The 15,692-nt window shown below is 49.1% G+C and overlaps 2 protein-coding genes across 2 annotated transcripts in view; both read right to left on the minus strand.

The window, feature by feature from the left end:
• Window positions 1-15,692, minus strand: part of LOC105302289 (cholesterol 24-hydroxylase) — a 31,996-nt gene that overhangs the window by 8,466 nt on the left and 7,838 nt on the right. Inside the window, exons 2-9 of the mRNA XM_011375253.1 lie at window positions 15,123-15,203; window positions 14,502-14,583; window positions 8,736-8,809; window positions 8,231-8,317; window positions 3,413-3,551; window positions 2,586-2,696; window positions 1,539-1,689; window positions 1,311-1,373 (exon numbers count right to left, since the gene is read on the minus strand). Coding sequence (XP_011373555.1) covers window positions 1,311-1,373; window positions 1,539-1,689; window positions 2,586-2,696; window positions 3,413-3,551; window positions 8,231-8,317; window positions 8,736-8,800 — 616 coding nt within the window. The 5' untranslated portion in view covers window positions 8,801-8,809; window positions 14,502-14,583; window positions 15,123-15,203. The remainder of the gene's footprint in view (window positions 1-1,310; window positions 1,374-1,538; window positions 1,690-2,585; window positions 2,697-3,412; window positions 3,552-8,230; window positions 8,318-8,735; window positions 8,810-14,501; window positions 14,584-15,122; window positions 15,204-15,692) is intronic.
• Window positions 12,343-15,692, minus strand: part of HHIPL1 (HHIP like 1) — a 44,988-nt gene continuing 41,638 nt past the window's right edge. The window contains exons 9-10 of the mRNA XM_023520480.1: window positions 14,502-14,583; window positions 12,343-12,354 (exon numbers count right to left, since the gene is read on the minus strand). Of these exons, the coding sequence (XP_023376248.1) occupies window positions 12,343-12,354; window positions 14,502-14,583 (94 nt within the window). The remainder of the gene's footprint in view (window positions 12,355-14,501; window positions 14,584-15,692) is intronic.

A 15,692-nucleotide genomic window follows, 5' to 3' on the forward strand; every position in this document is an offset into this window, starting at 1 on the left:
CAGATGCCATGTTGCCTGTGCCAGCCAATGCAGTCAAGTGGCCTAGAGCGATGTTCGTCCCCATTTTGCAGAAGAAAAAGCTGTGGCTGAGAGGCATGTGTCTCTCTGAGGTGAAGCAGCAGGAGGAGCGGAGCTGGGACTCAAGTCAAGCAAGGCTTTCGAGCCCAAGGCCATGTCTCCCCCCCACGCAAGCACCAGCTCCTAAAGTCCACAGAGGGCGCCCCTGTAGCCTCAGGGACCAGTGGTGACTTTGCCCTGAGAGAGCTAATTTTGAGTTTGGGCAGCATCTGGCCAAGTTCATAGTCAGAGCCCCCAACTGGCCTGTGAGGGAAATTCCTGCATGGCAGGAATTTCCTGTAAAGGGGCAGGTGGCTTACCAGGTGGCAACCACTGCCAGCCAAGGGGCCTCAAGGGCCCGCTCATACACAAGAGAAGGGCCTACACCTCGCAGCATGTAGGTGCTGGGAGGTGAGTCCCAGCTGCTCTCAGGACGGGTAAGAGCATGAGTCACAGCCAGGAACCCTGCTGGGGGCTGAGGGGTACAAGGGATGGGGGTGGATAGCAGAAGCAGCCGGAAGTCCGGCCTGGCCCTGGCTCTGCGTTGCCAACTGGGACCCAGTGTCCAGACACTGTAGGGGGCTGGGGCAGAGCAGGGCAGCTGTGTTGCTTCTCCCTCTTCCGAAAATCCACCCCCCGCCAGGTTCCCAACCAATCCTGTCCATCTGTGTCTGTCTGTCTGTCTACCACCACCATCGGACAGGCCTCATCGAATTACACCAATAAATACACAGCTGAAACTGTGAGACGTGAGGGCGCAAAAGCCACGGAGAGATTCTAACGGGCCCGATCACTGAGCCTCCGCTGAGGCAGCAGCACCCGAGGGGTCCCTGATGGGTGCGGGGCCGTCTTCTAGGTGAAGACAGATGCTCAAGAAATATTTGATGAGCCAGTGAATGAAGATGCCTAGCATGTCTTTGCATTAGCTTACTGATGGCCCCCCAACTTGAATTCTGAGTGAAGGAGAACCCTGAATTCACATGGCAAGCTCTCCTGAGCCCCCAAAGGCAGCTTCACAAGTCTGCGCGACTGCCAGCTCCATCACCAGGTCAGATGCCACCAAGGGGGCCTCCTGGATCTCCCTAAGCAGAGAGAGAGGGCTCTGCTCCTCCCGCCCCCATCCAGCCCCCCAATCCCACAGCAGAGCTCTGATTAGACAGCCTGAGAAATCTCTTGGTAGGGGTTTTAGGGACCCCACAGTTCCATCGTGTCTGCAAAGCTCTGAGCCCTCAGTCACCGCTGACACTACGGACCAGCAATGAAGAAGGTGACGAAGTTGTCCAGCAGAATCTTGTCATCCTGGGCCCCCTCTTCGGCTGAAAGACAAAGAGAGGCTCAGGCCCCAGCAGTGACATCTGCAACGCTCACACTCCTGCCCCCTTTCCCCATGCACAGCTGGGGACGACCCCCCTCTCCCCCGCGCCATCCCGAGACATCTAGAGTCAGCCGTGACCGGTCGCTCTGACGGGTCGGAGCCGCACCTTTGAGGATCTGCGTGAGGATGTCGGCGGGGACGTCCTCCCCCCTCTTGAGGGCCTCCCTGCGGCGCTGCACCCAGTCCTTGCCAACCTGGCGCAGGAAGCGGATGCTCTCCCGGATCTCGCGCAGCTGCTTCCACTTCCCTGGCATGAACTAGACGAGAGTCGCAGCTCAGGGCGGTCCAGCGAACCGCACGCGTCCCTCGCCCTTCCCCCCCCCCCCCCCCCCCCCCCCCCACCCCAGCTCCAGAAGGACTTCGGAAAACCACAGCAGCACTGGCAAGCTCGGAGGCCGGAAGAACGCCAGAGAGTTCGAGAAAAGGTAAAACAGCGGGGGAAACTGGGGCAAGAAGGCGGACTAAGCCCAAGTGTCCTCGGCTTCCGCTTCCTGCACCAAATCTCTAGAAATGACGGGAAAGATGCCTTACAGCATCCAGGATGCACTAGAAAACAAGCAGGGATCCCTGAAGGATGGAGGTGGTTAGGTTTGCAGTGCAGGAGGAAACACTGCCAGAGGGAAGGGGGGTGGGACCGAGAGCCGAAAGGACGGGTGGCATCCGAGGACCGCAAACTCAGAGGCTGAGGTTCCAGGGAACGGGAGGGGCCCTGGGCCTCTTTCTGAGAATCAATTCAAGTACCACCTTTCTCCCTTCTTCCTCCTTCAAGCCCGGAACAAGGAGGGAATAGCTGGAGTCGCAGCTGCCATCTTATGACAATGAGGTGACGTGCCGGAGACAGCAGAACACAAGAAAAATCCAGGAACATCTATCTGACATTGTGGAGCCATCACAGCCACCCTAGATGGCCTGCTTCAGGGGTCACTTTACACGAGAGAACGAGTGATTCCTAATAACCTGCTTAAACTACTTTCATTCAGAGCCTCTACTTCGGGCAGTGTGTGCAAACCCCAAGTGATTCAGGAGTCACGTGGGACATACATAGCAGAGCTCAAAACTCATTCTGAAAAAAATCACTGGAGGAGGGGCTCCAGCGAGTGAGGAGAGCACCAGCGATGGTGGCTGGTCACCAGGAGGGGCGCGGAGGCCATACCTTCGCCAGAGTGTTGCGGGACGCGCTGATACCCTCCAGGATCCGCTTCACTTTCCCAGACAGAGGCTTCTGGGCACCCAGCAGCATGCTGGTCTCCAACCCAAAGGCTGCCTGGGAAGAGAGGAGGGCGGGGTCGCACCCAGGGCGTGAGAAGACCAAAGACCCAGGGCAGTGCCTGGCGCCATTTAGAGACCCAGGCCCTGAGTCTGACGTGTGTCGTGTCATCGACTCCTCAGACTGAACCATGGTAACTCCGAGCCCGCTGAATGTGCTGAGGGTTAAGTAGCACATAGTAGCTACTCGATAAACCTCGGCCTCCTTCCTTGACAAGATACATCTCCCCTAAAAGGCAGCCTGCCTTGGGGGTCCATTCTATACCCAGCTTCCCAGTGAATCTTCGAATAACAGTGACTGCGTTCACTGTCCCTGTGCTCTAGCTGACCTGCCTTTACCTGGGTTTCGGGTCATCTGGGCCACCGCCGGTCTGCCAGGGTGAAAAGCCAAGCCATTACCCGGTGGAGGTGGGCTTTGAAGTGGGATTCAGGCAGACTTGAGGTCCGGTCCTGCTCTGCCCCCGACGGGCCACAGGCCAGTCCCCACACCTCTTAGCGTCCGTTTTTAGAGAATGAGTTTGTGGCTCTAATCTCATTCCAGGTCGTTTTGAATTTTCAAGGAGGTGTGAAGCTCTCGGCTCAGAGAAGGGGCTGACATGGGGTAGCTCCGAGGGAGGGAAGAACAGCAGGGACAGGGCAGGAGGAAGGAAGAAGAGCCCACTGTCCCGCGTGGCACAGCCCCCGCCACCCCGCGCCCTGCCATCCGCGCGTCACCTTGGCCAGGATGTCAATGGTGGTGCAGGTCAGCATTTCCTGCATGGACACCGGGGTCTGCCCATCCGCCTTGCCTTCCAGAATCTCCACCAGCTGCTCCGCCTTCTCGTTGAATGTTTCCATCAAGCTAACCAAGGAGCTGAGGAAAAGCACACAAATCAGTGGCCACCGGGACTGGCCTAGGGCTGCAGCTGCTCTGTGCCCCACTCTCTGGGAGGAGGCCAGCGTACAGAGTGGCAGTGGTGGCCCCTCCCAGCCTTTCTGGTCTCCCCTGGAGGCTCAGCTTACATGTTGGGGTTGTAGTAATCAAACTAAACCCTGGGGTTTCACCATTCCCCTCCACTCAGGATGGCCATTGTCCCTTTGCCCTTGTCCTAATGGTTCCTCGGGTCCTCCATCGGCCACTGGGTCCCTGAATTCTGAGCTCAAGGGGATGTGGCTGTGTAGAAACCCCAGAGGACAGCAGGAAGGAAGGAAAGAAAGGCCTCTGGGACCTCCAGAGCCCATGAAGGTCCCTCTTCAACTTCTCCGCTGGCACTGCCCGCTCTCCTTACCTGCTCTGCCCAGGGCTGCTATCTGCAGCCTTTTGTTTTCCCATTTCATGCCCTGTCTTGAGCAATCACAGTGCCCAATCCTTCATGGAAATTAGTCCTCAGACCCAGAGCTTTCAACCCACAGAGCCCTCTGCCCCAGGACATCTACCCAGCTCATCTGCCAGGCATAGAGCTCAGAAAGAGATATGGAAGGATGTGCTCCAAACTCACAAAAACGGTACCCCTGAGGGAGTGGGAAGGGGGAAGACTGCAACTTTGAACATTACATATTTCTAATATAATTAGAAATATTAACTAACAGAAAATGCTGCTTTTGAAATTAAAAGCAATTTTTCATGTTAACAATCTGGGTAAAGAATATAGGGGTGTTCTTCCTCTTATTCTTACTCTTGAAACTTGTCTAGAAATTTGAAATTGTTTCTAAATAAAAAGTGTTTTAAAACATTCAAAAGAAAAAAACGGGAGAAGAGAAAAAAGAGCAAGTGTTTTAATTAGAAAAGAAAATCAGCTCTTCGTTGCCTTTCCAGCAGCCCTGCTCGACTTCCGGGTCTCGCGCAGGACCCCACACCTCTGTGCTTGATGACAAGTCTAAACTCTTAGGAATTCTCAGTGCTCACTGCTACTGATCCCCACCCCGCTTATCCCCTGTGGCCCAGGTCACCACTCTGCTCTGGTCCCTTACCAACCTAAAACACTTTGACGTGCTCTGTCACTCTTAGGAGAGAGGCAAACGTTCTCACTTGGGCCCGGGGGGCAGACCCCGTCCCTTGCTGACTCCCGCCTGCAGCATTGCCTTCCTATTAAAATGGTCTTTTAGCTCTTTCAAAGCACAATGCTGCTTCCCACCTCAGGGCCTTTGCACATGCTGTCCCCTCTGCCCGGAGCTCTCCTCCCTGCCAGCCTCCATCCTCATGCCCCATTACCACCTTAACACCTGCCCACTCTCCAGATGGACACCGAAAAGCCGCCTCCTTGGGGAAATGTCTTCTGAGCCCCAAGTAGGCCCATTACATGCTCCCATGGCACCCCTGACTTTTTCTTCATAGCACTTATATGGTTTGCAAGTACATATTTATTTGCAAGATTCTTTGTAATTGTCTTTTTTCTTTTTCAATCGCATTCAAGTTGACTGTTTGGATAGCACGTGGCTGGTTACCATAACAACACTGAATCTCCTGCAGCTATTGTAAGTACAAACTTTGGGCCGGAGCGTTAGTGATACAGTAAAATCCCACCCCCCTTGTCTTTTATGAAAATGACTGGACCAAGGTCTCTCAGTAAAAATAATATCTGAAAGACCAGAAACTGGCAATTTACTCTCCCAATGTTATTTAAAGTACATAATGCTATTCTAGTGGATAATGGCTAGAGATGAAACTCAGCAATGGGTCTTTTTTCTCTCCTCATTAATGAATTAGAATTCAGCAAGAGTCAAAACACTTTCATAAACACAGGCATCTTCCAAATCTTTTTTCATAAACTTTGTGAATTTTGCATTTCCAATGCAAGAGTCATCTCTTCGATAACTACCTTATTGTGAAAATGAAAAATAAAAAGGTGTGGGGACGGTCGCACAACGATGTGACCATACTTGAGACCACTGAACAGTACGGCTCAGAATGGGCAAGACAGCGTATTTTACGTTACGTGTATCTTAACCACAATTAATTTTGAAAAATAAAAATGTCTGTGAAAGCACTTAATAGGACGTGAAGCGCTGTTCGAACGCAAGGTCCCGAGTGCCGGAATGGGCGTACCCAGATGACGCCACTGGTGTTTAAGTCGCGAGCACTGTGGGTGGTCCTCTGGTTAGAATCCATGTCCTCGGATAACTTCAGAGCTTTCTGAGGGCAGGAACCATGCCGCCTTGGCTGGCCTTCGTAACCCTGGCTCTTGGTGCAGCAAGTTTTTATGAAATAAACGCTTCTTTCTAATCTATTCCTTCTCGTTCTCACTCCTGGAAGCTCTGCAGTAAGTCCAAGACTATTTCAATTCATTATTTTATTAATGTATTCATTCACTCTATGGGCACTCCTGGAGGGCTTTCACAGTGCCTGGTGCAATGCTAGGTACAGGGTCCAGGGACAGAGTGTATCATCTGCCTTCAGAAACCTGAGGTCTAGTAAGAGAGGTGGATGTGAATGAGAATCACTGCAGTGGGCATGACAAGAACATAACTCAGCCTTGGAAGGTCAGGGAACGATTTCTCTAAGCAGTGACATCTTAGCTGGGTATTAAAAAAAAAGGCCCAGTGTTCCCTTGGGAGCACAGAAGGCAGAAGGGATTCTAGGAACATAGGCAGAGACACCAGAAAGAACCCAGTGGAGAAGAGAAGGCACAAAGGCTGGAGGGGACTAAGGGTGGGTAGGGTCTGACCTTTAGCTTTCAGATAATAGGGACCCATTGAAGGCTTCAGGACAGGGGAGTGATGCGGCCAGATCTGAGTTTTAGCAAGATCTTTCCAGGACAGTGAGGTGGATGCACCAGATGAGGGAGGCAGGAGGCAGGGAGGCCAGGGAGGAGGCTGTGATGAAAGTCAGGTGAGGATGTATCTGTATTCACCCACAGGTTACATACTAAGTGGCAACTTCTCAGTGGAGAAAGCTGGAGGACACGGCCTTAACCAAGCGAGGGAAGTTAACAACTTCGGCAATTGAACAAATTGATAGCATATGCCTCCCGATATGATGCCGCGAGGGAGACACAACATCCCCTCTGTGCCCTTTCCACCAAAAAGGGTAAGTTGGGTGTAATCACACAGAAACAGCCAACGAACTTAAATTGAAGGACATTCAACAAAACTGGCCTGTAATCTTAAGGTCAAGAAGGTCAAGGAAAGACTAAGAACTATTCTAGAATGCAGGAGAAAGAGACATGGCAATGAAATGTAATACATGAACCTGGATTGGACCCTATATGAGGAAAAAAAACAGCTGTAATTGCACAAAAAAACAACAAAATTTAAATATAGACTGAATATTAGATAACAGTATTGGATTAATGTTAAACTTCCTCATTTTGATAACTGAACTGTAGTCATGTCAGAGAATGTCCTTGTTCTCAGGAAATACACACAAAATTATTTAAGGGAAGGGATCACAATGCCCCCAACTTACTCTCAAAACTTACTCTCAAATGATTTTTTTAAAAATATGCACTATACTAAAAAAAAAATACATATATGTATGTACACCCAGAGAAAATGGTAAATATATTTATATATACACAGAGAGAAAAAATGATAAAGCAAATGGTGATTTAAACAATAAACAAGTCCGTGAATCTGGGTAAGAGATATACAGGAGTCCCTTAGACTATTCTGGCAATTTTTCTGTAAATTTGAAATTACATCAAAAGAAAAGATTACTTTCCTCAAAATTGCAAACCATATGACCCAGCCACCCACTCCTAGGCATACGCCCAGGGAACTGGAAACACAGGTCCACTCACAAACTTGTACACGACTGTTTAGAGCAGCATTATTCATGACAGTAAAAATGTGGAAACGCCTCGACCAACCGTCAACTAATGAATGGGTAAACGAACTGTGGGATGTCTGCACGATGCAATTTTATTTGGAAATAAAAAGGAATGAATTTCTGATACATCCTGTAACATGGATGAACCTCAAAAACATTATGCTAAGTGAAAGAAGCCAGGCACAAAAAAACCATATATGATTTCATTTATAAGAAATGTCTAGAATGTGAGAATTCATAGATACAGACCGTAAATTAGTGGTTGCCAGGCGCTGGGGACAGAGAGAGGAAATGAGGGGTGACTGCTTTTGGGGCGTGATGAAAACGCTCTAAAATTGACTACGGTGATGGTTGTACAACTTTGTGAATAAATTTAAAATGCTTAAATTCTACCCTGTAAATGGGTGTATCGTAAGGTATGTGAATTACAGCTCAATAAAAGTTATTTTAAAAATAAAATGTTATCTCAAAATGAAAACTGTAATAACTCAAATAAAAAAGTCCAGATGAGGAGTGATGAGTTCTGAGCCAGGGGATTTCCAGGGGGACAGGGACCCCATACCTCCAGGCATCACTGTCACCTAGCCCTTGATGTTCACAAACAGTGTGGGGACCTCTCTCAGCCTCGCGTCCCACTGGCCGGCCTGTCTCACTCTCTCTGACCACTAAAGTGTTCTTTCCTGTCCTTTCTCCCTGATAAGGCCCCATCCAATAGACCCCCGTTCCCAGCCTGTCCCTGTGCAGCCTCCCGGCCAAGACCCGCCGCCCTCGCTGGCCACACTCACCTGCGGCTGAAGGCCAGATCCATGACCTTCCGCTGCTTGTGCCAGCGCTCGTAGTCACATTCAGACAGCAAGCCTTGGCCGAACAGTCTGCGGGGGACACAAGCACTTGATGAGAAAAACAGGGTTTGGGAATGGGGACTGACTGCTTGATGGTACAGGTCACCTCTGGAGGTGACGAGTTAGACAGTGGTGATAGTTAAGCCACATCGTGAATGTACCAAATGCCACTGAATGGTACCTCCAAAGTGCTTAAAATGGTGAGTTTTACGGTATGTGAATTTTACCCTGATGAAAATAAAAAAGTAAATGAAAAAGAAATGGGGTGATCATGTGCCCCGACCTCAGCGACCCCCGCACTCCCATCTGCCATCTGAGGGGAAAGCGGAGAAGGCCACCATGTATGGGGAATGTGTGGTGGGCCCGGCAGCCAGGGCCCCGGGCCCTAGTGCCACGCCAGCGGCCTGGAGCCCGGGGCCCTCTGCTCACAGCCCGGGCCACGGCTTACCGCTCGCCGAACACCGTCTGGATCGCGTGGTACATCTTGGAGTCCTTGTTATACTTGGTGGACATCAGGAACTTCTAAATAGCCCCAAAAAACCCACGTGAGCTCGGATGTCCGCGAGAGGCTGCGAAGGACTCACAGTTCTCTTGACTCTTGTGCAACAGGCCCCCAAATAATCACCCTGAACCGAGCGTCGGCTGCACTGCGGACACTTCGCACGTGTGGCCTCGCCTGACCCTCCAGAAGGCCCGTCTTCAAGCATCGGCATCCCATTCAGGGATAAGGAAAGCAGGGTGCAGAGGGGCAAAGTGATTTTCCTGTGACCACAGCGGGAGGGGGTGCAGGGGGTCCCATCACCCTAACACTCACCTCAGGACCCCAACCTCACCACCTTCCAAAGTGGCGAGAACAAGAAAGGACACGGGCTGCTCTGAAACCAGAGGAGAGAAGCGAAGAAGCCCTAAGGGAGGGCTCTGGGAACACAGGAGGGACACTCGGCACCGATTCAGTGCTGTTTGTGCCAACCGAGCCGTAGAAGTCAAGGAAGGCTTCCTGGAGGAAGGGTCGGCTTCCTCATCAAGAGCTGGATGGCACAACAGTAACATTAGCTAACGGGTCTTGAGGCCGTATAGCCCAGGGGTTACAGGTACTCAGGCTGTGGGGTCAGCTGGCTTGACTCGGACTCTGGGCTCAACATCCTCACTCCACCGTGTGCCAACAACTCCGTGAGCCTGCATGAATTACTCCCACCTCTGGCCTCAGTTTCCCAGTCTTACAAGATGGGGATGAGAGAGTGCCTGCCTGGTAGGGTTACCGTGAAGAGTAAGTTAGTTCTAAATGAAAATGTTGGCTACGGTGCCTGACACACAGCAGGTGCTCCAGACACGCCAGGCGCACGTCAGCATCCTACAGCTCATTAAATGCCCCGTCAACTCTAAGACATGGGTGGTGCTTCTATGCTCGTCTTCCATATAGATGAAGACACTGAGATTTAAAACTGGCCCAAGGTCACGCATATGGTAAATGGTGGCCATAGGACTTGAATCTAGGGAATTTGCTGTGGGGGAGGGGAGAGAGCGCTGAGATGCAGGCAGGGGAAGCCCCCGGACGCCTGGCGCATCCAGGCAGAGCCGTGTGGAGTGGGGAGGGGCAGCCAGGGGCTTAAGGGGCCTGGCCCGGGGGATGCTGAGCTTTATCCTGCGGGTGCTGGGAAGCAGAAGGTGACATCTCTGCTGTATGTCAACCCAGGGGCAGCTAGTATCTGTGAGCTTAGCTCCCAGGGGTCTAATATCAATCGTTCAGATGAAAAGAACCCCCAGAAATAGCTGACTTTGGGTCATGATCCACATCCTGGGGACCCCACCCAAACACTGTCATTTGTAAGCCAGTTCCATCACTACCCCACTCCCACAGGTCTCCTCTCCTGCCAAAAAATGTCACAGTAAAGGCTGGCTTCCCAGGCCCCCCTCAAATATCCATGAGCACCCTAAGGTCTGTGCTGCCTCTTCGCAACCTGATCCGAGGAATCCCCACGCAGAGGCACAGCAGCCTCAGCACAGGCTCTGACAGGTGTCCTTTACAGCAAGGCGTCCCCGTGACCTGCTGTCCCCAAAGCTGGGGATCCTCTGATGGCCCAGTGAGCCAGGGGCTCTGGGACATGAGGGATGCGCAGGGCATCCCCAGCACCTCGCTGCCTTCACTGGCTGTCCACGCTGACAGCACACCTCTGCCTGCGAAGGGATAACGGCGAGAGACTTGCCCTTCTGCCATGAACAACCAGAAATGCGAGCAACAATGTACGAAATGTCTGTTTTTAGGCACTGGACAATAGGCAGTGCAGGATCGTGAACCCTGAGAGGAAGAAAAGGAAAAAAAAAATCACGCGGCATGACCTAGGATCACTCCAGCCTTCTGCCTAGAGCCAATTTCAGGACAAAGACACTCAAAGAGGAAAGTCAGACACAGCTCAGCGGCCTTTCCAAACTGATGAGCCCGCGATCAGGGTCCAAGCACAGGAGGCTAGAAGGTGTAGGCAGAGTTCCGGAGAGGAGGGAACGGTGCAGACAAAGAGCTCTTGTGCGCAAACCTGTGTCTTTGGACGAATACCAATCTGTGCACGTGTAGAGTGAACTTCCACAAGACTGGGTAAAAAACAAACAAAAAAAACTTCTGAGAAAAGGAGAATGACTGGATACCCATAGGCTGAATAATTCTCACAACTTACACAGGCCAAGAATTGTTCCAGTCCCCACTGGCCACAGCTAAACCTCAGACATGAGGCCTTTATTAGAGGCCCCAGAAGGGTCACTTGTTAGTAGTCGGGCTAAACTAGCTCTACTGTGAAAGTCTACTCCACATCGACCCTACAAAAGCCCTAAAACAAATCTGGAAAGGATCGAGCTGATCTGCAAGTAACTTTACCATCTGCCAGAACGCAGCCCAGTGCTCTTTAAAGGAATAAAACAAAATCAAGCACTCCGCAGTGTACAGTCCACAACATTCAGTGTGCAATAGAAAATCTCTACACGTGCCGATGAGCAGGAAATTCTGACCCATAACCAGGCCCAGAAATAACAGAGACGATGAAATTCACAGACGAGAGCTGTAACACATGTATTACGAATGCTGCAAATGTACTTGAGGAATCCACGTATCCAAGAAATTGCAAGAGTCTGACGTAAAATTAACACAAAGAAAAGGGAGATCACACACCAAGGCAGATCATAATCAAATTTCTGAAATCAGTGATAAAGAGAAAATCCTAAAAGTATACAGAGATGAAGTGATATGATATTACTTGAAGATAGATTGATATAAGTTAAAGATTATACTATGAACCCTAGGATAACCAGTAAGATAAAATGAGATACTAAAACATACTCAACCCAAAAGAAGGCGGGAAAGGAGGAAAAGGGAACAAACAATAGATGAGACAAACAGAAAACAAACGACACGGTAGATTTAAATCCTATTAATAAGTACATTGGTAATAAAAATAATAAAGCTAACCCTATTACTGATTACATTAAATGTAAGTGACCTAAGCACCTTGATTAAAAGGCAGAGATTGTCAGACTGTGTAAAACAGCAAGGCCTAACTACATTCTATCTATAAGAAATCCACTTTAAATTTAAAAACTCAGGTGGGTTCGAAGCTAGAGAGTAGAAAAAGATATACCACGTGACCCTAAGCACGAGACAGCCGGAATGGCTGTATTAATATGAGACAAAATAAAGGCCAGGAAAGAGAATATTAGCAAGGATAAATGGGGGCATTTCTGAAGATAAAAGAATCGATTCATTAAACAACATAACAACGCTACATGGGCACAGATCTAATAACACGACTTTAAAATACATGAAGCAAAAGTGATAGGACTGAAAGCAAAAACAGACGAATCCGTGATTGATTGTGATTGGAGAGTTTAGCACGCCTCCCTCAGAAACTGCTAGAACATGTAGACAGATTAGTAAGGGTTTAGAAGATGCGCATAACACTGTCAGCAGCTTGACCTGACCGATATTCCTAAGACACTCTGTTCAGCAATTGCAGAATATATGTTCTTTTTAAGTGCCCACGCGCATTCATAAAAACAGACCACACGCCGGGTCATACAACGAGCTGCAGTAGATTGAAAAGGATTGAAATCGTGAACAGTATTTTCTCCGGTCTTGTCTCACAGAGTTAAATTAGAAATCAATAACAGGAAAATATCTGGAAAATCTCATAATGTTTAGAAATTGCGTTATACTTATTTAAATAATTCGTGGTTCAAAGAAAAAAATCACGAGAGAAGTTAGAAATTATTTTGAACCGAGTGAAAGTAAAAGCACAACCTATTGAAATGTGTGGCACTTTGTGCTAAGCTAGTGCCTACAGGGAAATATACAGTTTGTAATGCTTGTATCAGAAAAGAAACAAAGTCTAAAATGAATTATCTATGCTCTCATCTTAAAATATAAGAACAAGAACAAACTGAACTCCAAACGAGTAGAGGAAGAAAATAATAAAGAGCAGAAACCAATAAAATAGAAAATGGACAAACAATGGAGAAAAGCAATAAAACAAAAGCTGGTTCTTTGAGAAGATGAAGACTGATAAATCTTTTGCTAACTTGATCAAGAAGAGAAAACCCAAGTTACTATTCTCAAGAATGAAAGAAGGAACATCACCATAGATCTGGTAGACATTAAAAAGATAATAAATAAATACTGTAGACAGCTTTATTCCAGTCATTTCAACCATTTAGAAGAAATGGACAAATTCCTTGAAAGACACCAAACTAAAGAAAAAAACGAAAATTTGGATGGTCATATATCAATGAAAGAAAGTGAATGCATAGTTGAGACAAAACAAAAAAAATACTTCCCTCAAAAAAAATGCCAGGTCCAAATGGCTTCACTGGTGAATTCTATCAAACATTGAAGAAAGAAATAATATCACTCCTATACAAACTCTTTCAGAAAACAGAGGACAGAAACCATTTCCCAACTCATCTTTTGAGGCCTATTAACCTGATACCAAAACCAGACAAAGGCATTGTAAGAAAAGAATAAAGATAGAAACAAAAATTCTTAACAAAAGATGAGCAGATCATATCCATGTGTCCACGTACGCAGGAGCAAACTGTATCACGACCAGGAATGCAAGGTTGGTTTAACACTTTAATATCTATCGATGTCATTCATCTTAATATATACCTTTCTGCTGCTTTTCTCATTCAGCATCATGAAGGTTTTTGTGTATGGCTTTTGGTAGCATGCTTTAAAGTCTTAAACTGTTTCTGCATTTGAAATTAAACTTTTTAAAATAAAATTATTTGTAACTTCCTGTTAGAGACACCGTAATTGTTTATTTTGTCTCCTGATCTAGACCCTAAGTTGTATTTTATGCCTCTTTGTGCCACCATACCCTCCTCCATGCAGAGAATCACCCTACACATCATCTGAGTACCCGCTGTAAGAATAACAGCACCATTATTTACTGAGCGATTGTTGTGTGCCAGGCGTGGGCTAGATGGCTCACATACATCACTTCAGTCCCATTCTGATAATCACCTGTAAGAAAGGCATCATCCCTGTCTTACAAACAAGGAAACAGAGGCCCAGAGAGTTGAAGTAACTTGTCCGAGGTCCCATAGCCAGTTGAACCCAGGCTTGAGCCCCGTTCTGCTAACTTCCAAAGAGACAATCTGATGGCCATTCTTAGTACCTACACAGTAGACACAATCCTGCACGCATTACAGACCAATTAATGCCACCTGTCTTGGTTTCCTCATCTCCAAAAACGGAGACTAATAGGAGTTCCTACTCCTATGACATTAAACGGGTTCATAATTGTAAAGGACATAGAAAAGTGCATGGTCCAAAGTAAACACTGTTTAAGCATCTTTTGACCCTTTACTTGTTAAATAAATTGATCAATACTTAATTCACTTCATAGCCCTGAGGAGGGTTATAAGCCCACCTTGCAGATGAAGGCACCGAGGCTAACAGGTGAGCACATGTGCACCAGTTGGGCAAGGCTCCCAACCCAAATGAGTCCAACAGTAAAGTCCCCACCCACTGCCCACATCAAACAGTCCTGCTCTTCGGAGCCCCCAAATAGTAGGTGGTTAGAAAGATGCCACTCCCTTTTGGAGCCTCAGAAAACCAGCCCAAATGCGTGTGGCTTGAACTTTTCTCCTACGATTCCCCCCAGGCCAAGTTTCCTGCCCCCTGCCTTGGGGAGCGGAGGGCTCTCCTCATGAAAATCACGCTGCTTCCTACCTTGACCGACTCTGGGCTTGTGACGATGACCGAGGTTTTGTGGAAGACGTTGACCCGCACGACGGGCCCGTACTTCTTAGCCCTAGAAACCAAAGTGATCCGAAAGAGGCTGTCAAAATCACCAGCCCAGGCCCAGCTGGAGAAACAGGGCATCCCACCCCAGGACCGGGCTCGCCAAGGGCCTCGGGCTGACTCACTGCTGAGTCACAGCCCCCACTGGGCCTCAGCCTCCACTTCCACGAAATGGGGTTGCCACACTCCTTTGCCCCAAAGGTTGTGCTGGGAATCAAGCGATAGCATGTCATTGAAAATGCTTTGAAAGTGTAAAGTTCCACCCCAAACAAGGACTCTTAGCTAGTCACACTCCCACACCCAGTTTACAGATGAGGAAACTGAGGCTCAGAGACGGCTGGTCCAAGGTCGCGGGTCTGACGAATGGCAGAGCTCGCCTTTCGAACCAGCCTGGTCTGTCTCTCCATTCAGAGAGGAGGAAGAGCTCGGGGTGGGAGTGGCCACAGGGGAGGAGGGAGGGCATGTGAAAGACAGGGCCTGGGTCAGGGGAGCCGATCCATGAGGGACCCAGACTAGAGCAAGGGCAACAAATGACAAATTAGGACCCACCAATCCAAAAATACATCTTGGAGCACGCGGCCACAAACCTCATCCTTTTTCCAAAAGTAGGGGAGGTGTCCTAGAAGGAAACTGGAAGAAATGGGAAACAGTAAGCTCGCCGGAAGTCACAGGTAAAGCCGGAAGTCACAAGTAGAGTGCCCCCTTCCCCCCAGGACCCTGTGAGGTCGGCGTTATTGGCCCCACTTCACAGAGGACTGAGGCACGAGGAGGTATGGCACTGGCTCAGGGTCACCACGTGGGATGCAAATCTGGATCTGGCCGGCTCCAGAGGCCTCCTTGGAGAGAAGATGGAGCGGAATAAAGCCACATCCCTGCTCCAGAGGTCGGGGCTGGCGCTCGACAGTATTGTGTGGATCACCTCGCGACCTTCGCTGGACGCTTTCCCAACGCGGGGTGCTGTGCCAAGCCTCTCCCCATCTGACTCCCCACACCACCTGGAGGGAGGTCCATTATTAACCCATTGTACAGGTAGGGCCGCTGAGGCTGGACAGGTGAGGTCACCTGTCCACAGTTGTACGGCTGGTACCAGGGTGCCCCACAGTCCTTCTCACCGCGGGA

The sequence above is a fragment of the Pteropus vampyrus genome, unplaced genomic scaffold (genome assembly GCF_000151845.1).
Source record: "Pteropus vampyrus isolate Shadow unplaced genomic scaffold, Pvam_2.0 Scaffold268, whole genome shotgun sequence".
Lineage (NCBI taxonomy): Eukaryota > Metazoa > Chordata > Mammalia > Chiroptera > Pteropodidae > Pteropus > Pteropus vampyrus.